This window comes from Sycon ciliatum, chromosome 1, assembly GCF_964019385.1.
Source record: "Sycon ciliatum chromosome 1, ocSycCili1.1, whole genome shotgun sequence".
NCBI lineage: Eukaryota > Metazoa > Porifera > Calcarea > Leucosolenida > Sycettidae > Sycon > Sycon ciliatum.
Genome location: NC_088643.1, coordinates 95,023,660 through 95,039,613, shown reverse-complemented (window position 1 = coordinate 95,039,613; position 15,954 = coordinate 95,023,660). Strand labels below are relative to the sequence as shown.

At 46.7% G+C, this 15,954-nt stretch overlaps 2 protein-coding genes across 3 annotated transcripts; one reads left to right on the top strand and one right to left on the bottom strand.

Annotated features, from left to right (window-relative positions):
- Window positions 1-774: 774 nt before the first annotated feature.
- LOC135806633 (THAP domain-containing protein 11-like) lies at window positions 775-5,048 on the top strand. Its single transcript, XM_065320857.1, has 2 exons — window positions 775-1,819; window positions 3,935-5,048. Exons 1-2 carry the CDS (start codon window positions 1,093-1,095, stop codon window positions 4,057-4,059), a joined length of 852 nt encoding a protein of 283 aa, XP_065176929.1. The 5' UTR covers window positions 775-1,092; the 3' UTR covers window positions 4,060-5,048.
- Window positions 5,049-5,146: 98 nt separating this feature from the next.
- LOC135806628 (uncharacterized) lies at window positions 5,147-15,686 on the bottom strand. Of its 2 annotated transcripts, none has more exons than XM_065320852.1 (12): window positions 15,435-15,686; window positions 14,302-14,425; window positions 13,160-13,205; window positions 12,750-12,823; window positions 11,725-11,791; window positions 11,183-11,267; window positions 10,389-10,499; window positions 9,778-9,880; window positions 8,707-8,786; window positions 7,489-7,525; window positions 7,019-7,315; window positions 5,147-5,890 (listed from the first exon to the last, which is right to left on the bottom strand). In XM_065320852.1, the coding sequence occupies exons 1-12, from the start codon at window positions 15,545-15,547 to the stop codon at window positions 5,636-5,638; spliced, it is 1,392 nt and encodes a 463-aa protein (XP_065176924.1). In that variant the 5' UTR covers window positions 15,548-15,686; the 3' UTR covers window positions 5,147-5,635. The 2 variants fall into 2 exon arrangements, with proteins under 2 accessions (XP_065176924.1, XP_065176925.1); XM_065320853.1 differs by having other exon boundaries at window positions 14,320-14,425; window positions 15,435-15,685.
- Window positions 15,687-15,954: the final 268 nt, after the last annotated feature.

The following is a 15,954-nucleotide window of genomic DNA, read 5'->3' as shown; positions in this document are numbered from 1 at the left end:
GGTGCTAACGTTATAACTAGGCCTTTGCGGATAATGCCTGCAGAAAAATTGGCAGAATTCGGTACTTTTTCTGGTAAGTTTCATACATGTTTGGTATGTGGATAAAGAAATGGAGCAGAATTCGAGGAATTGCCCGCCATAAGGTTTGTATGGTTCTGCCAATTTCACTGCTTTTCGAGCAGAATCTGCCACCTTTTCGAACATTATCCGCACACCCCGGCCCTAGTGCTAACTGCTTGCGCTACATCATCACCAGGGAGTTGTAGACAACTCCCTGATCATCACCGAGCCTTTTCTAGCTCTAGCTGAGTCTAGCTAGCTCTACCTAGGCTACAGGGCCCTACCCCTAGCCCCTGGCCTTGCCTTGGCCGGGCCCTAGCCTAGGGCTAGTAGGGGCCTATGTACTGATGTACAGAGGTCAGTTCTGTACTAGGCTACAATCATGTAATAATAATAATAATAATTCGCGGGATTCGCGTTGGCATCGCTTGAATGTTCAGAAACACACAAACTAGCCTTCGCTTCATGTACATCAGTACAATCATGTAGATCGATCTACGTGTAGACTTCTCGGGACTACAGAGTTACGTCACTAAGCCTTCCACAGTTTTCCAGCGCAAAATCTCGGATGGGGGGGGGGGGGGGGTCTGCGCTTACACGTACAGACTACTGGACTGCACTGGGTTGTAGATGTAGTGTAGATGTATCAACCAGGCTAGACTACCACCACAGGGAGTCGATCGAGTGGGGTCAAGGCAAAAAAAATAAGCGCATTTTCTTGCAGCGCGCTTCTCCGGATGTTCTCTCTCTGTCCTTGCATTCAGTGCTAGTGAGTAGTGTTGCGTTCTCCATTTTCTGTCAAAAGCTGAAGGTGATGTTCACCGCTTGTCCTGTCGAAGACAAACTGCGGGGATCTTGACAGTTTCTGTACTACCTCGTGCTGAGTCCTGCCGTACTGCTGCAGCGTCTGGCTAGCGAGCGTGCACAGGCTACGACTAGACTGAAGCTAGCCTAGCCTAGCCTAGCCGCGTTGTTGTCTCTCTCACGTCTCAGCCTTATCCTTCCTATCTGATCTAGGCTCCGAGTCCGAGGATGGATTTGATGGTGATGCTGCTTGGCACAGCCGTCACAACATGCTCCGTGACCGGGTGCGGGAGTCGGCAGTCGAAACAGTGTGGGAAAGGATTCTTCAGAATACCGACCAACATGACATTGGCGAGGCGACAGTTATGGATCAAAGCCCTGGACCGAAGTAAGCTGGCTAATGGTGAGCCATGGGCACCAAAGTCTGGTGATCGAGTTTGTGGCGATCACTTCAGCTCTGGCCGACCATCCACGGATCCTGCAAACGAGGATTACATTCCGAATCAAAAACTCAACGCATCGGATCATCCTCGAAAACCGCGGTCGCAGCGCGCCATGCATAGGGCCAAGTCCTGTACTCGCTCCTCATTGGCCAAGAAACAGAGAACAACAGCGGCTAAAACAAGTACTGCAGCTACTAGTGAGGCAGCGCTGCCCTTACTCGAATTATCACAAGATTCGCCTGAAACCATGGACAAGGTTGCGACAGAAGAGGAGGCCAGGTTAGAGGCCCGCAGCAGGAAAGCGGCCGTACGTCACGATCACAACTATCTTTACAACGGCGGCGAGAACCCGCTCAAGCAGCGGTCCGGTTGGCGGGATCAACAGCAGACTGTTAGTGCTAGTGCCGGTCACCATGGTCACCGCCGCAGCACTGTGCCAGAAGTAGCGCCGCGACACTCGACCACATTAACGGTGCTTGGACCAGTGCAAGAAGCTATGACTGCCGAAGTCGGTGAGTACATAATGTATATCAAAATACTACTACTACTACTACTACTACATCTACAAACTCGTTTCAGACGTGCACGCGCACACACGCGCACGCACCCACACGCACGCATACACCAGCACACACACAGAACAGCAGTAGGGAGGTTCTGCTCTACGTTTCGGGAACGCAACGCAAAGAATCACGCGAACTCTCTTCGCATTCCCGTAACGTAAAGAAATCCTGTTCTGCTCTACGCTTCACGTAGAGAAGTCACGTGGAATGTGTACTGGGAATTTCCCCTTCCATATTTGGCAGTTTTCTGCATGCAGCTGATCGATACCCAGCAAATCCGTACGCATTTTCTCTGCGTGTGCCACAACGTAGAGAACCTCATCTCCGCGTAGAAATCTGGAGCCAAAACACGCGAAGCCGTAGACTCTAACCCAGACACCTGCTCTCTACTTGATTTCTGTACGTTTCACGTATAGCAGAATATAATACAGAACAACAAGGACAAACAAGGCTTGTTTGCTGCTACTTCATGTTTCATGTTGTCGCCTGATGATTGCAAGAGCATGAAACTTGAAGTAGCAGCAAAGAAGCCTTGATCGTCCTTGTTGTTCTGTATGAATACAGTGCATAATGGTGTATGAATACAGTGCATAATGGTGTATGAATACAGTGCATAATGGTGCTGTGCCGTGAAAGTGGTAGGCTGCATGAAGGTAGACTGATTGCTGGCTTTTGACTCTTTTTGAGACAACTCCTGACAACTTGGGAGCATGAGCCACTGAGCCTGGGGGCGTCTCATCGTTGAAGTTTCCTCTGCCGTTGCTGATACATCTCTGCCGTGCCGCAGAGGTTGAAACAACCCTCAAAGTAGCGCCCATGAACAGGGTCTCTAAGGGCATGTTCGATTGGTAAAGATCGGGATCCAGATCTCAGATCCGTCGGATCCTTCAGAGTCAACTGGACACTTTTTTGGGCCTTGACTGTTGCCGGCATGTTGACGAAGTAATAAAAAGTCGTACTCACCGCGCCAGTTGTACAAAAAGTCAACAAGCTCTATCTCGCTCGATCCACGTGTGCGTACCACAATGTGTACAAAAACGATTTTTACCCGCCATATACGCACAAAGGTCACATTTGGATCCGGTCAACCCTGTTCCCCGAGGTGGGTTGACTGGATCCAAATCCGAAGGATCCGGATCCGGATTCGACCAATCGAAAGGGTGCGAATCCAGTGGATCCGGTGGATCGAGATCCCGATCCTACCAATCGAACATGCCCTAAATTTGTCCCCGGGGAAAATCGCGATTCCGTGGCCGCGTTTTTTTCCGCGTTTTTTGCGATTTTTTAAAAGACCGCGTTTTCCGCGATTTTCCCCGCGTTTTTTGAGTTTTTTTGTTGCACTACACGTACACACAGTGCACTGTTCGGTCAGCAACGTCTCATCGTGGCGGCTTTTTACTCAAATATGACGAGTGCTTACACCAGAGACTTGTAACTGATTGATTTCACTACATACTCACTGAAAATTGCCTCATATTAACTGCAAATTCGCCGCATATCAATAATATTCACCGCATATTTACCGCAAATTCACAGCAAATTATGCCATATTTATGCCGCGTTTTTTCCCGCGTTTTTTGCGATTTTTCCCGCGATTTTCCCCGGGGACAGCTAAATGCCTGGTACTGATGTTTTGAACCCACCGTGGATTTAAAATATTAAATATCCCATCTGAGTATTCTTTAAGTGTTTTGCATGTACGTCAAATAAATCAAGACATTGAATTGCAGCAGCCTATGACACACGGCCCATGATGATATTCACTTTTAGAGAGTACACGCGCGCGTGGACTTTGACATCCTGCAAGACATCTTGTCAAAACTAGGCCGGCCATCACCTGCTGATACTGTGTGCGGGCACGATGGTGAATTCTAAACAGGATATTACAATATAGACCCAGCTAATCTGCACTCTCCAGCCCTGATGTTTGTGCACTATACACTCCCCACGGCCCCTGTTTCAGCTTATTGAGCATGCACTGAGATCTGAGAGGTTCTGGACGACAAGTTGACAGCTGACAAACTGATACAGTGCATGGCTTCTGTATCTTATGCTTCTCTCCAGGTGTGAACACAGACATTTCGATACCGGCAACATCAGGAATGGTAATGGTGGAGAAGGAAAAGTATGAACTGTTTCTTGCACAGCATAGTACTGCTCGTACTGGTATTGCAGTAATAAAGTGGTGATACTGAAATGCAGGTTGAGACACTCATGATGCACAGTGAGTGTAGTGAGGGAAACACAGGTTTAGACACTGGAATAGAGGAAGTACCGCGTGACCCGCTGGTACCGTTGACCATGCTTGTACAGTCCCTGCTAGCCGCTGCCAATACTTGTCTTCCAGGTAGAATGGTTGATTAGTAAGGCTGGTTCAGTGTACGGAGACCAATACGGCGGCACAGCTCAGTAACAACAGCCTTTCAACTTTATTCATACACTTTTAAACTTTCTATATAGTTCTACGGTTTTGCTACGGATCCAGCAGCTACCTTTGGAAGAATGTCCACCGAGTACAGGTGGACGGATAGCAGAATAAAGCCTTGCAGACTCTGAATGGGAATGTTACTTCAAAGTCGCCACTACGTTCAACCACATACAAATGGTGCGTCCGTGGGGTCGGAGGGAAACTCAGCCTCTGCTACCGCTGTGTCCGCTGCTACCTAGAGCACACACCTGCTTCCACTCAGCTCTGTCTTCTGGTACACACACACACACACACACACACACACGCACACACCTTCTGCCCTTCGTCCACTGCCATGACTGGCTATGTGGTCCTGTATACGGGCAGAGCAGATGTGTCGTACACTGCGCGTGGTGTGACTAGTCTAGTAACTTTTGTACGGCCGAAACATTTATACTGACTACCAACAGAGCACATGTACTCTTGATACCACTGGTTGACTCCCTTATTCCCTACTTGTAACAATCAACTAACTAACTAACTAACTAGTGACTGTTATCATGGTTACAGGCAGTATTATTGATCATTAAATTACAACATAGGGAATGCGTGTCCGCAACAGGGAGTTCTATACACCCCATTCAACTCCCTGGTCAGCAATGTACCGGAAGACCCTTTCTTTGTTTAGTTAGAACCAGTTTGCGAGTACATGTACTGTGTGCGCTGTGTGCACTGTGTGTACTGTGTGCGCTTGTAAGGTTTGTGCTTCAAAGCCCGCTTGAATTCAAAAATGCCTGTTGCTCAGCTAGCTACTCTTCCATGTTAGGCATACATGGATTTCGTGGTGTCAATCAAACAATTCTATAAAATTTCGAAAGCCAGCTTCATGTGTCTTTTCTGTTCGTAACGGTGTACAATAGGAATCTGAAAAGAAGAGAAATAGCAGTTCTGCTACCGAACAAAATGTCACGGTATCAAAAAATATCAAGCAGAAAACAAGTTGAAACGAAGCAACATAAAGCTGAGTAGAAAATTCAGCAGCAGCAGAAGCAGCAGCAGAAGCAGCAGCAGCAGGGGTGAGCTACTACTGTATGGAGAATAGTGAAAGGGTAAAAACAACCTTGAGTAGAGCCACAAAGGCCAAATCCGCTTGGCTTGACAGTGCGGCAGTGGTGGCAGTGCTCTCAGGAGAAGCTGCTGCACATCGGCATGTACTACCACAGTGCACAGGGCAGAAGAAATGATGAGAAGATTTTGCGGCGCAGAGTATAGAGCAGCAACCTCCAGAGTGTGTTGCATAAACAACACCAACACAGAGCTAAGGATAGCTCCAATATACATGTACTCACTAAGTTAACTCAGTCCAGATCATCATTAGACGCCGGCATTTGAGCAGTATTCGGCTCACTGCTGGCATCTGTTGTTGGGCCATCATCATCCATGGGTTCTTCTCCAGTAGGTGGCATTCCACCAGGCATTCCTCCGGGCATTGCACCGCCAAACTTCGTCCTTAGCTTCTCAATGACACGCTTGACCTTTGGGTTACCCTCATACATGGAAATCTTACTTGGGTCTTGGCTCACAGCTTGAAAAGCAGCCATTACTTCAGGATCCTTTGTGTGAAAACACAAACACACGGACGCACACACACGCATGCACAAGACAACAGCAGAAGGTCTTCAATATTCGAAACAAGGCAGCAAGTGAAAACAAGATTGGCTGAAAACATGTCTCTCCCACAGTGCATGGTGTATGTATATGCAGTACAGTGGTACCCCTTATCCGGGTATGTCTACAACACACCTTTCTGACCTATCTAGAGTCACGATATCTTGCATGCAATAAGTGTGTATGTTGGGAGTTACTAGGAAACAGTGAGGTTCGTCAATCCAGTTAGCAGATCTGGGGTTGCACAGCGCCCTGCACCAGTGCACAGCCCAGTGTTCGCAGGTCTGCGGCTCCACAACGTCCTGCGTGTACTGGACCTGCGTGTACTGGACCTGCGTGATTGGATTTCATTGAGCAGCACTATAATACTAGTAGTCCAGTTGTGTCATTCATTGGCTGGTGAGAGTAGATTCTAGATTTACCCATCTATTGCCAAGGATTAATTTATAAGAAGAAAAAGAACCAAAGAGCTACAAGTTACGCTATAATATTAGGTGTAGAACGTCAGTACCGTTGGTCAGGTCGTGCCATGTTATCGCACGAGCTGATTGTAAAGTAACCCGGTGGTGTTAGTGGTTAATTATAGCGTAACTTGTAGCTCTTTGGTGATTTTTCCTTCTTATAAACACTCTTTATACGAGGATAACACTGAAAAGGACACACTCAGTATTATCGCATTCTCGTCTCCGAGGAAACTCGTACCAGGTGAAGAAAATAGATAGATTTAAAAAAAAGGAGCTGAGCATAGTGATGATGGTGAAAATAACAAAACAGAAATCAAACCACCATGGAAAGCATTCTCTCATTTTCTTCACTTACCATTGCAAGATTGTTACCAATTTCTAATTGCTAGGAGCTTTGCCTCTATGCGGTATTAATAATACAAATTTGCCTCTATAGTCTTCTGTTTTCTGAATTTACAGTTATACCCAGGTGCATGTATGCCTAGATGAGCAGAGAACAAAACAGTTTGCTGCGAAAGTAAGCAAATTGTCTCCTTGCCTGAATATGGTTTGCGTGGATGAATGTGTTTGATATGTTTAAACATACATTATAATGATGGTGGCTCTTACCTGGAATGCTGCCATGATTTCGGGATCGCTAAATAGAGCAGAGAGGTCTGGTTCGCCAGCCCCTGCACCAGGGAAGCCCCCAGCACCAGCACCAGGGAAGCCCCCAGCCCCAGCTCCAGGGAAGCCTCCAGCCCCAGCTCCAGGGAAGCCTCCAGCACCAGGAAAACCTCCAGCTCCAGGGAAGCCTCCAGCACCGGGGAAACCGCCTGCACCAGGGAAGCCACCTGGAAAGCCTCCAGGAAAACCACCTGGAAAGCCACCGGCACCTGAAAATCGACCAGCACGTTCCTCTTCCTCCTGATGAAAAGTACCAGAAGCAAAGGAAAGAAGAAAAAGAAAAGCAACGTGAGTTGGCTATAAATCATCACAGCTATATGCTCAAGACGAAGCCGAATTTCATAGTACTTCAGTAGACTTGCTAATTAAGTTGCTATACAAGGGTTGCCATGAGAGCCGGGTATAAGACAAACCTTGCGTGCCTTCTCCTGTGCTGCTTGTGCCTTCTTCCTGTGGCGGTCACAACACAGATACGGGGAAGAGAGAGAAATTATCGAACAAATGATTGCACGCAAGCCCAATAAAATACATTGTACATGTACTCAGCACGAGATAGTGGTAGCGACTTCGGCGATGATTTCATAGGAATGGTGTTTGTTTGCCAAGTGTCAAGTCAACGGAAAAGCAGAAGCTCCGGTATGGCGAGAAAACACCGTTCCTACGTAGTCTCTGCGTAGTATCAGGATACATAACTGTATTCCTTTGTACTCAGTGCGTAGTATCAGGATACATGACTCCACCATGGTCAACATAGTGATACATTTCACCCCGCTGATGCATTCTTTTCTTCCGATTATCATCTTCTTTCCTTCATTCATTCTTTTTTTTTCTTCTCTTGCCATGGCTGGCTAACGCCCCCTCCTTTGCATTGGCTTCTGCCATTGGACAGTGAAATACTCCTAATGACTGTACTCCTATGTACTCAGTGCGTCAGTGTGTAGTACTGTAGCAGACACGGAAATCCAGTCGATTGACCGGGGACAGAGCCCTCAGCGCGTACAGAACGCTGCGTGCAGTGCACATGTTGATCCGATGCGACCAGCGCGCTGCAGCGCATAAATGCATGTGTGTGCCGCTTATCCACGGCTGCACGGCCAACGCCCTGGGGCCGCTAGACGTGCGACCGGATTTCCATGCCAACGACAGTATCAGGATACTACGCAGTAAAACCTGTGTTCACAGTACCCTTGCCAAAGCGCAATCCTAACAGGGCTAGACATTGTACTCCCTGACAATCCTAACAGGGCTAGACATACATTGTACTCCCTGACAATCCTAACAGGGCTAGACATACATTGTACTTCCTGATAGAGCCAGACAGACTTTCGCGCAAAAATCACCGCAACAAACTTAATCCTGGCAAACCCGGAAAATGGATTGTTTTGAGTTTTGACCAATTCCCATATTCTATATTCACCTGCAACAAGCAAACATAGTTCCATTCCATAGAACACAATAATATGGCCTGAAGTGGAACGATCTTATCTCCATTCTCCCATACAACACAAACCCAGCAGACACCATTGTCATATAGCCCACTCAACGGCACCATGGATTACAAAGAATAACAAACAGATGTCCTTCGCATACTGTACATGTCAGAGTATGAAACCCCACAATGCTTCACTTACACACGGCGGATGCGTGCTTTCCTTTCCTTCTCCTCGCGGATACGGGAAATTTCACGTTGACGCTCTTGGATCTTCAGTACCTGGACACACAGACACAGACAGACACACCCACACACATACATACACATACACACACGTACGCACATACACCCACGTGCGCGCACACACACACACACACACACACACACCCGCACACAGACACGCACAGACACACAACAACGACGACAACAAAAAACAACAACAACAGTGATACAATATCGAACATTAGGGCGCAACATGAATCTGGCTAGATAGTAGATATATTAATTGTTCTTACTCGAACATGTCTCCGGAAAACACACGACTTGTTGTTTTAGAAGACTGTATTATAATGTTTTACTCTGACTCTAATCGAAATCATCTTCCAGTACAAAGGAATGTTGCGGAGATTCAAAAACATTCAAATCAAAAGATCGCGCGAAAGCAGTGTACGCGACTACGCGCATCAGACGTGAATACAACTGCGGAATGAAAGCAGTGCACGCGACTGCGCGCATCAGACGTGAGTACAATATGAGGAATGAAAGCCGTGTACGCGACTACGCGCATCAGACGTCAGCTAGCTGACGTGAATACAACACGAGGAACGAATGTGTAGGTAGTATGATAATGCACAACAGTACAACAAGCAGTGCTGATAGACACACATAAAACAGAGTGGCTCTGCACCATAATCAGTGGGCTGGATATAAACTGTACATAAATTAAATAAAAATCAGTATCAGCATTATTATACAGCTGCTTCTAGTGATAACACATCCCCAACTGACAAGGATGTACCGTAATTCGTGCATAAAGCCAGGACTATTCTTGCTGCAAGAGAGAGAGAAAGAGAGAGAGAGAGTGTGTGTGTGTGTGTGTGTGTGTGTGTGAGAGAGAGAGAGAGAGAGAGAGAGAGAGAGAGAGAGAGAGAGAGAGAGAGAGAGAGAGAGAGAGAGAGAGAGAGAGAGAGTGAGTGAGAGAGAGACACACACACACAGAGTGAGAGAGAGAATGAAAGAAGATACAGCACACTACAGCATCACGTAATACCTTTGGGCGCAGCTCTTTGGCCATGATGTAAACATCCTCATCAAAGTCAAGCTTATTAGACATATCCAAGTCTTGAACTGCTTTCAACCATTCACCAAGTTTCCTGCAAGTAATCGTAACACAAAAAAACTGGGCGTCATGTCAATGCATGTCATCAAGAGTACATCACCCCAAGCGTCTCTAACTCCAGTCTATGGGGCCACCTGGGATGGCAGAACTTCACATCACATGACAAACCCGTAAACAATATACCAAAGGTTTACAAACCGGTATCTTGCTCAAGTCTGTTAGTGTTGGACACAAACAATGGATAACTTGTAAACCTCTGATTCTTCTTTTTTCACATTATACCCACCTTGTGCATGATAGCTACAGCGCTGTGTGCAAGCCTGCTTTGGGTTCAACTCTCTGGTGATCGCTTTGCACTCTTTGCCAGCGTAACCTAATGAACCAAGGCATGTGATGTGAAGTTCTACCATTGTAATTCAAGTAGCACTGGATAGAGATCGCACAAAAGCAGTTGCACACTCAGACGAGAAGTGAATGGCAACTCTATGTAGACTGCACACACCATAGCCTGAAGAGTGAGTTGAGGAGATACCGGTACTTACCGGTAAGCAATACCTCTCCACTTGTACGGCTGTGCTGAGTCAGGATTCAGCTGAATGGCACGAGTGGTGTCCCGGATAGCAGCGTTGGGCTTTCTCAGCTTGACGTAAGCTCTGAAAATGAGCAGAAAGACAAGGAACAAAACAAGGTGAATACATTAAATGTCTGTAACTAGAGTATTCTCCGACTTGACCTGAAGCAAATCACACATGCCGGGTATTCCACGAGTCTAGTGACAACACAAACTTTGTGCCCAGCAGTTTGGCAAAAGTCTACTACCCTGCAGTACGGGTCGACGGATCATTTTACCGAGCAATAATAATTAGGGCTGCAACGGGTAGGGGTTTGGTCGGGTAACGGGTTCGGGTTTTTTCAATCCGGATAGCACGGGTACCCTATTGGGATTTTTTTAATTAATTTGTACAGTGAGTGTGCACTTGCGCTACATAAAAAGTGTACAGCAAGCGCGTAGCCGTGCTGTTTACATGCACCGTTGCGAAAACACCGTACTCCAACTACCCGATCGGGTTCTCAGGAGCAGTTGCCACCCTGCTACCTGATCTAATGACGGGTGGCATGGGTACCCTACTACCCAATGACATTCCTTATAAGCTTACACAACTCAGCATGCCGACTATACAAACAAACACACTCCAAACATTGGGCTGCACGAGGGGGCGTCAGCAAACAGCACATTACACATGAACAAGCTGACAGACCCACCTCTTTCCCCAATGGAAATGCTTACAAACACAGTACATGTATACGCATCAAAACAGTAATGTTCTTGGCTTACTGGCCACGCTTGGCAAATAGAGGTGCTGACTGGGGGTTCTTCTCAATGGCAGCAGTGAAGTGCTCAATGGCTTCAGAGAATTCACCTGCACACATCACAAAACAATGCACACGGAGCAGTGAGTAGCACCCTCAAATCATACTCCTCTCTTTTCTCTACAACCAGTTTGGGCCAAGATACGAGAGAAGATATCCAGCCGTTGGTGTGAGCCATTCTGAGCGCTGTGCACTTAGAAGCTGGACAGTGTCGAAAGCTGTGCATGCATGCTGGTACTGTAGAAGAAAAGGTCAAGTTGGCTAGTACATGTACAGTTTACCTGGTGCTAATGTACAAAGGGGATCTCCCCTACTTTCCTCTGCACCCTCAATTCTGCAGGTACATGTACACGCACACACTGCCATTGACAAAAGCAACTACTGTAGATTTTATCAGCTTCAAAATGGGATTAATCTTTCCTACTCCAGCATTACCTCCTCAATTGCCAAGAGAAGAAGGCAAAATAGGATCACTATAATCATGAACAGAGTTACGAATCACGTTACCATTGGACATGGCGGCCATAGCTTGACTCCTGGCCTCTTGTGCAGCATCTCGCATTTCATCTGTCACCTAGCACAACCCAAGAAAGCACGCACACACACACACACACACACACAAACTTGTAGTTGATCACTGCCAAAATTGGTCATGTGGGTCTCCCCGGGAGAGGGGAGAGAGACTCAACAGGAATCTTGGAAAGATGACACAATTGGCTATTGAACCGCCCAACGGCCATTACCCCTGAAATCCCCAAACTATGGGTGGACTTGGAAATGATCCCACTTATAGGCTCACCACACCTCAGTTAGTGGGTGAGTACAGGGTGCAGAAAAAAGGATTGACTGCATCAGGGTATTCGTCCCGGGATCCAACTGCAGTTACCCCTGCCCCGGTGAAGGTAATACTTGCTACTAGTGTGGGTGGCTAAATCAGAGGGAGAGAGAGAGAGAGAGAGAGAGAGAGAGAGAGAGAGAGAGAGAGAGAGAGAGAGAGAGAGAGACTGAGAGAGAGAGAGAGACTGAGAGAGAGAGAGAGAGACTGAGAGAGAGAGACTGAGAGAGAGAGAGAGAGAGAGAGAGAGAGAGAGAGAGAGAGAGAGACTGAGAGAGAGAGAGAGAAAGAGAGAGACTGAGAGAGAGAGAGAGAGAGAGAGAGACTGAGAGAGAGAGACTGAGAGAGAGACTGAGAGAGAGAGAGAGACACACACACACACCTGATCAAATAACTGTGCGAGCACGTACACCGAACACGCCAGCAAATGGAGTCGAAACACTGGGAAGAGTTGTTGCCCTTTGCATGGTCAATGTACACAATTGTTGACCGGATGTTCTACCCTTCTTCGAAGTTGACGACATTATTCACGACTAAATTCTCTGCTTGTACAGTAGTGTCAAATCCCACTATTCGAAGGGTTGCCAGGACAACAGAATCAAGGGTCCTGACAGCAAGAACGTCTACGCCATGAGAAGAGAGTTCTGAGAATGTTCATCATGGACAACTTGCAGGCAAGTGACTGTTGTAGTCTCACCTCAATATCTGGATTACCCATCGACTGGGGCTCGTCCTCATCTGCTTCCACACACTCGTCATCTTTCTCAATTACTATACCAATCATAAATCAACCAAGACAAAAAGCAGAAAATTCCAACAGACTTAGGCGCTACGGTATTGATTTCACTACTCTGCTCCACCACTCTGCACTGTGACTTGCCCCCCCCCCCCCCCCTCCCTGCACTGTGACTTGCCCCCCCCCCCCCCCTCCCTGCACTGTGACTTGCCCCCCTCCCTGCACAAAAAATACATGTACATGTACCATCATTCCGAGGTCAATTCCGTTGGAATAATGACACTACCACACACACACACACACACACACACGCACACGCACGCAAACACACAACCCCAAAGTAGAAATGAGGGAAGTGACCAAGCTCTTACCTAACTCTTCTGGCTCCTCGATGTCACTCTCAGCTGAAGAATCCTCCTGAATTGTCAGAGAAGAGACCAAACAATAAAGTCACACAAACATAAGTGCAAGTAGAATGAATATGCATGCACAGTACACAGTAAGCCTACAGTAGACCAGGTCAACACACCACTCAGGGAGGGAGTCAACAGCAATACACCTGTCACACACACACACACACACACACACACACACACACACACACACACACACACACACACACACACACACACACACACACACACACACACACACACACAACACGCTGGTCTTGTAACGATATCATGACCACACACATACCCGGTATACTCTTTCAAGTTGAGTAGATAGGAAAACGGCAGTATCCCTTCATGGTCTTGTTTTCAAACATAAGACTGCCTCCCATTCAATGATTGTGTTCAGTGTTACTATAAAAGAATGAAGCTCACAAAGTCACACACCGAGTTGTAGTTTCGAGGCCAATGTGCATGGTCAGGCCCGCCGGAACCGCTCCGGTTGGTCAGGTTATTACCAGACCAACTTTTCGCCCACCAACACATGTTTCCTACCATGGAGGTCATGTGTACCCGCCATATCATACACAAACTGTATGAAAGGCAATGATACTACCGGACCAATCAAAAACTGCTTCCGGCGGTCCTGATGGAGCATGACAGTGTACTGCTTCCTGTACATACATACTGACATGGTGCAGTCAATGCACATACAAACATGCACTTACAGCCGAGAGAAAAAAGCAAGTGAAAAAGGGGCAACAGCAGCATGTTTTTGTTGTTGTTTCTGAGACCATGTTGTTATATACGCAGGATTACAGCACGTGTTACCAAGTACGTGTTCATTAGATACAGTGAGGAGCTGACAAAGCAGCTGGTCCTAGTGATCGTCGTATTGAAGCTATTGCCTTCAGTATCATTGTTCAAACCCCCAGATTCTGCCCTCTCATCAAGGAGTAAAACAAATTCAGGATATAAACAGTATCTACACTGACTACAATTGCCACTTGCAAAGTGGAGTGCCAACATTGAAGAAGCACTATGGCTAGAAGACTAGTCGTATACAATAGGTCATGACACACACAAGTGTAAATCTTGTGAAGAAGAGGAGTGAAGCTCACTCTTCTTCTTTTCTGCACCTTTGGTGGCGGAGCACTCTTGGTTGGTGCAGGCTTTGGTGGTGTTTCTTTCTGCTCCTCTGCAGCTGGTTCATCAGATGATTCCGCAGGAATAGTAGCCCCTAAGCTACAAACCAGTACACAGCACCAAAATACATGTTGAAATGAAAATAGAAAAATTCAAAAAAACCACACACATGCACACACACACAAGCGCGCGCATAGGACTGTTCAACAAAAGTGCCATCGTATTTACTTTAACGATTTTTCTAGCCTGTAGCCCTATAGACATGCCCTCCCACCTTCCCTAGCACGGCAGATACAGGCACACAGGTGCACACTCTGTTATTGCCATTCTCTCTCTCTGTCTCTCTCTCTCTCTCTCTCTCTCTGCCTCTCTCTCTCTCTCTCTCTCTCTCTCTCTCTCTCTCTCTCTGTCTCTCTCTCCTGCATACTGCGATACAGCCTATTTCCTTTACAGTGCCTTGTAACGGCCTATGTATGACTGGTCATCCGTCTGAGGTTCAGGGCCAACGCGACCTCTGTTGACCAAAAATAATAAATAAACTACGTATCAAGCCTGCACCGCCACTGTAAGCATGTTCCAAATGTACACATTTTTCGGTGCAATTTAATTTATCAAAATTCTGATTTTGAAGCTCAATCAGATCAATTTTATTTTACTTCACGAAGTACGTTCGTTTGGAGCGGGGCCGGGTGTATATGTATATGTGGTAGCTGAAATACTGTGTTCATGTACATGATTCACGAGGGGATTATTGTGTATTCCATTTCCCTTTTGGAAGCGGAGCAACTTGCCTGAGGCAGAATGCACGACCCTCATTTGATGTTTTCATGAGCTATATGCATACTGTATCACTATTATCAGTACATGACTTCATTCTCTTAGGAAGTCTCAGCAGTTTTAGTTTTCCATTCGAGCAAGTCAGGGATGGTGACGAATATAAATATAGCCCACACAAACACGGTGCAAGTGCTCCAAATACGCACAAAATGCTCCGACGTCACATGCCCTTTTAAAATGAAGCATGCAGTGCAACCAAGAATAATAAACTGTTTACAAGATCTTGCTGTGCTAAATACTTGTAGTGCATACAGAACTGTGGTACCCTCACCTTTCTAAGTATTCCCTGAAGAAACTCAACTCAGGTTTGTGCAAGAGGTCTGGTGTATTCTTCAACAACTCAGTGAAAGCTTTCAAAAGCGTCAGCTGCTCTACGGACGCCATGGCACCCACTGAAAAGGAGTTACTGACCAAACTGCCCGCGAGGAAATACAATTGTCGTCTGAAGTTTGTGAGGTAGTTTCGCAGACTACACGGGCTCAGGAGAACTTTTCAGAAAGCTGGCGAATGATTTTTATATCAACGTTTTGCATGCGATGTTTCGATATCCGCATGCATGTACGTACGAATTTTTGAACGGTCAGCAAATCCCACCATTTCAATCATTATGCATTGCTATGGTGAGAGGTGCGCCATGGGCGCCGGGCCGGGCGCGTACCGCTGAACCAGGGATCCCCACTGGGAAAATCGCGATTGCTAATTTTTCCGCGCTTTTTGATGATTTTTGCAATTTCTGCGCTTTTTGACGTTTACACAATACACTGGTACATGCAGCCTTCTGGCGCCGGCAA

Coding starts and splice junctions, on each gene's coding strand:
- LOC135806633 (XM_065320857.1), top strand. CDS start 1,093: ATGGATTTGATGGTGATGCTGCTTGGCACAGCCGTCACAACATGCTCC. Junction 1,820..3,934: donor AGCTATGACTGCCGAAGTCG/GTGAGTACATAA, acceptor GCTTCTCTCCAG/GTGTGAACACAGACATTTCG.
- LOC135806628 (XM_065320852.1), bottom strand. CDS start 15,547: ATGGCGTCCGTAGAGCAGCTGACGCTTTTGAAAGCTTTCACTGAGTTG. Junction 13,206..14,301: donor AGGTGCAGAAAAGAAGAAGA/GTGAGCTTCACT, acceptor CTGACAATTCAG/GAGGATTCTTCAGCTGAGAG. Junction 10,500..11,182: donor CTATTTGCCAAGCGTGGCCA/GTAAGCCAAGAA, acceptor GCTCATTTTCAG/AGCTTACGTCAAGCTGAGAA.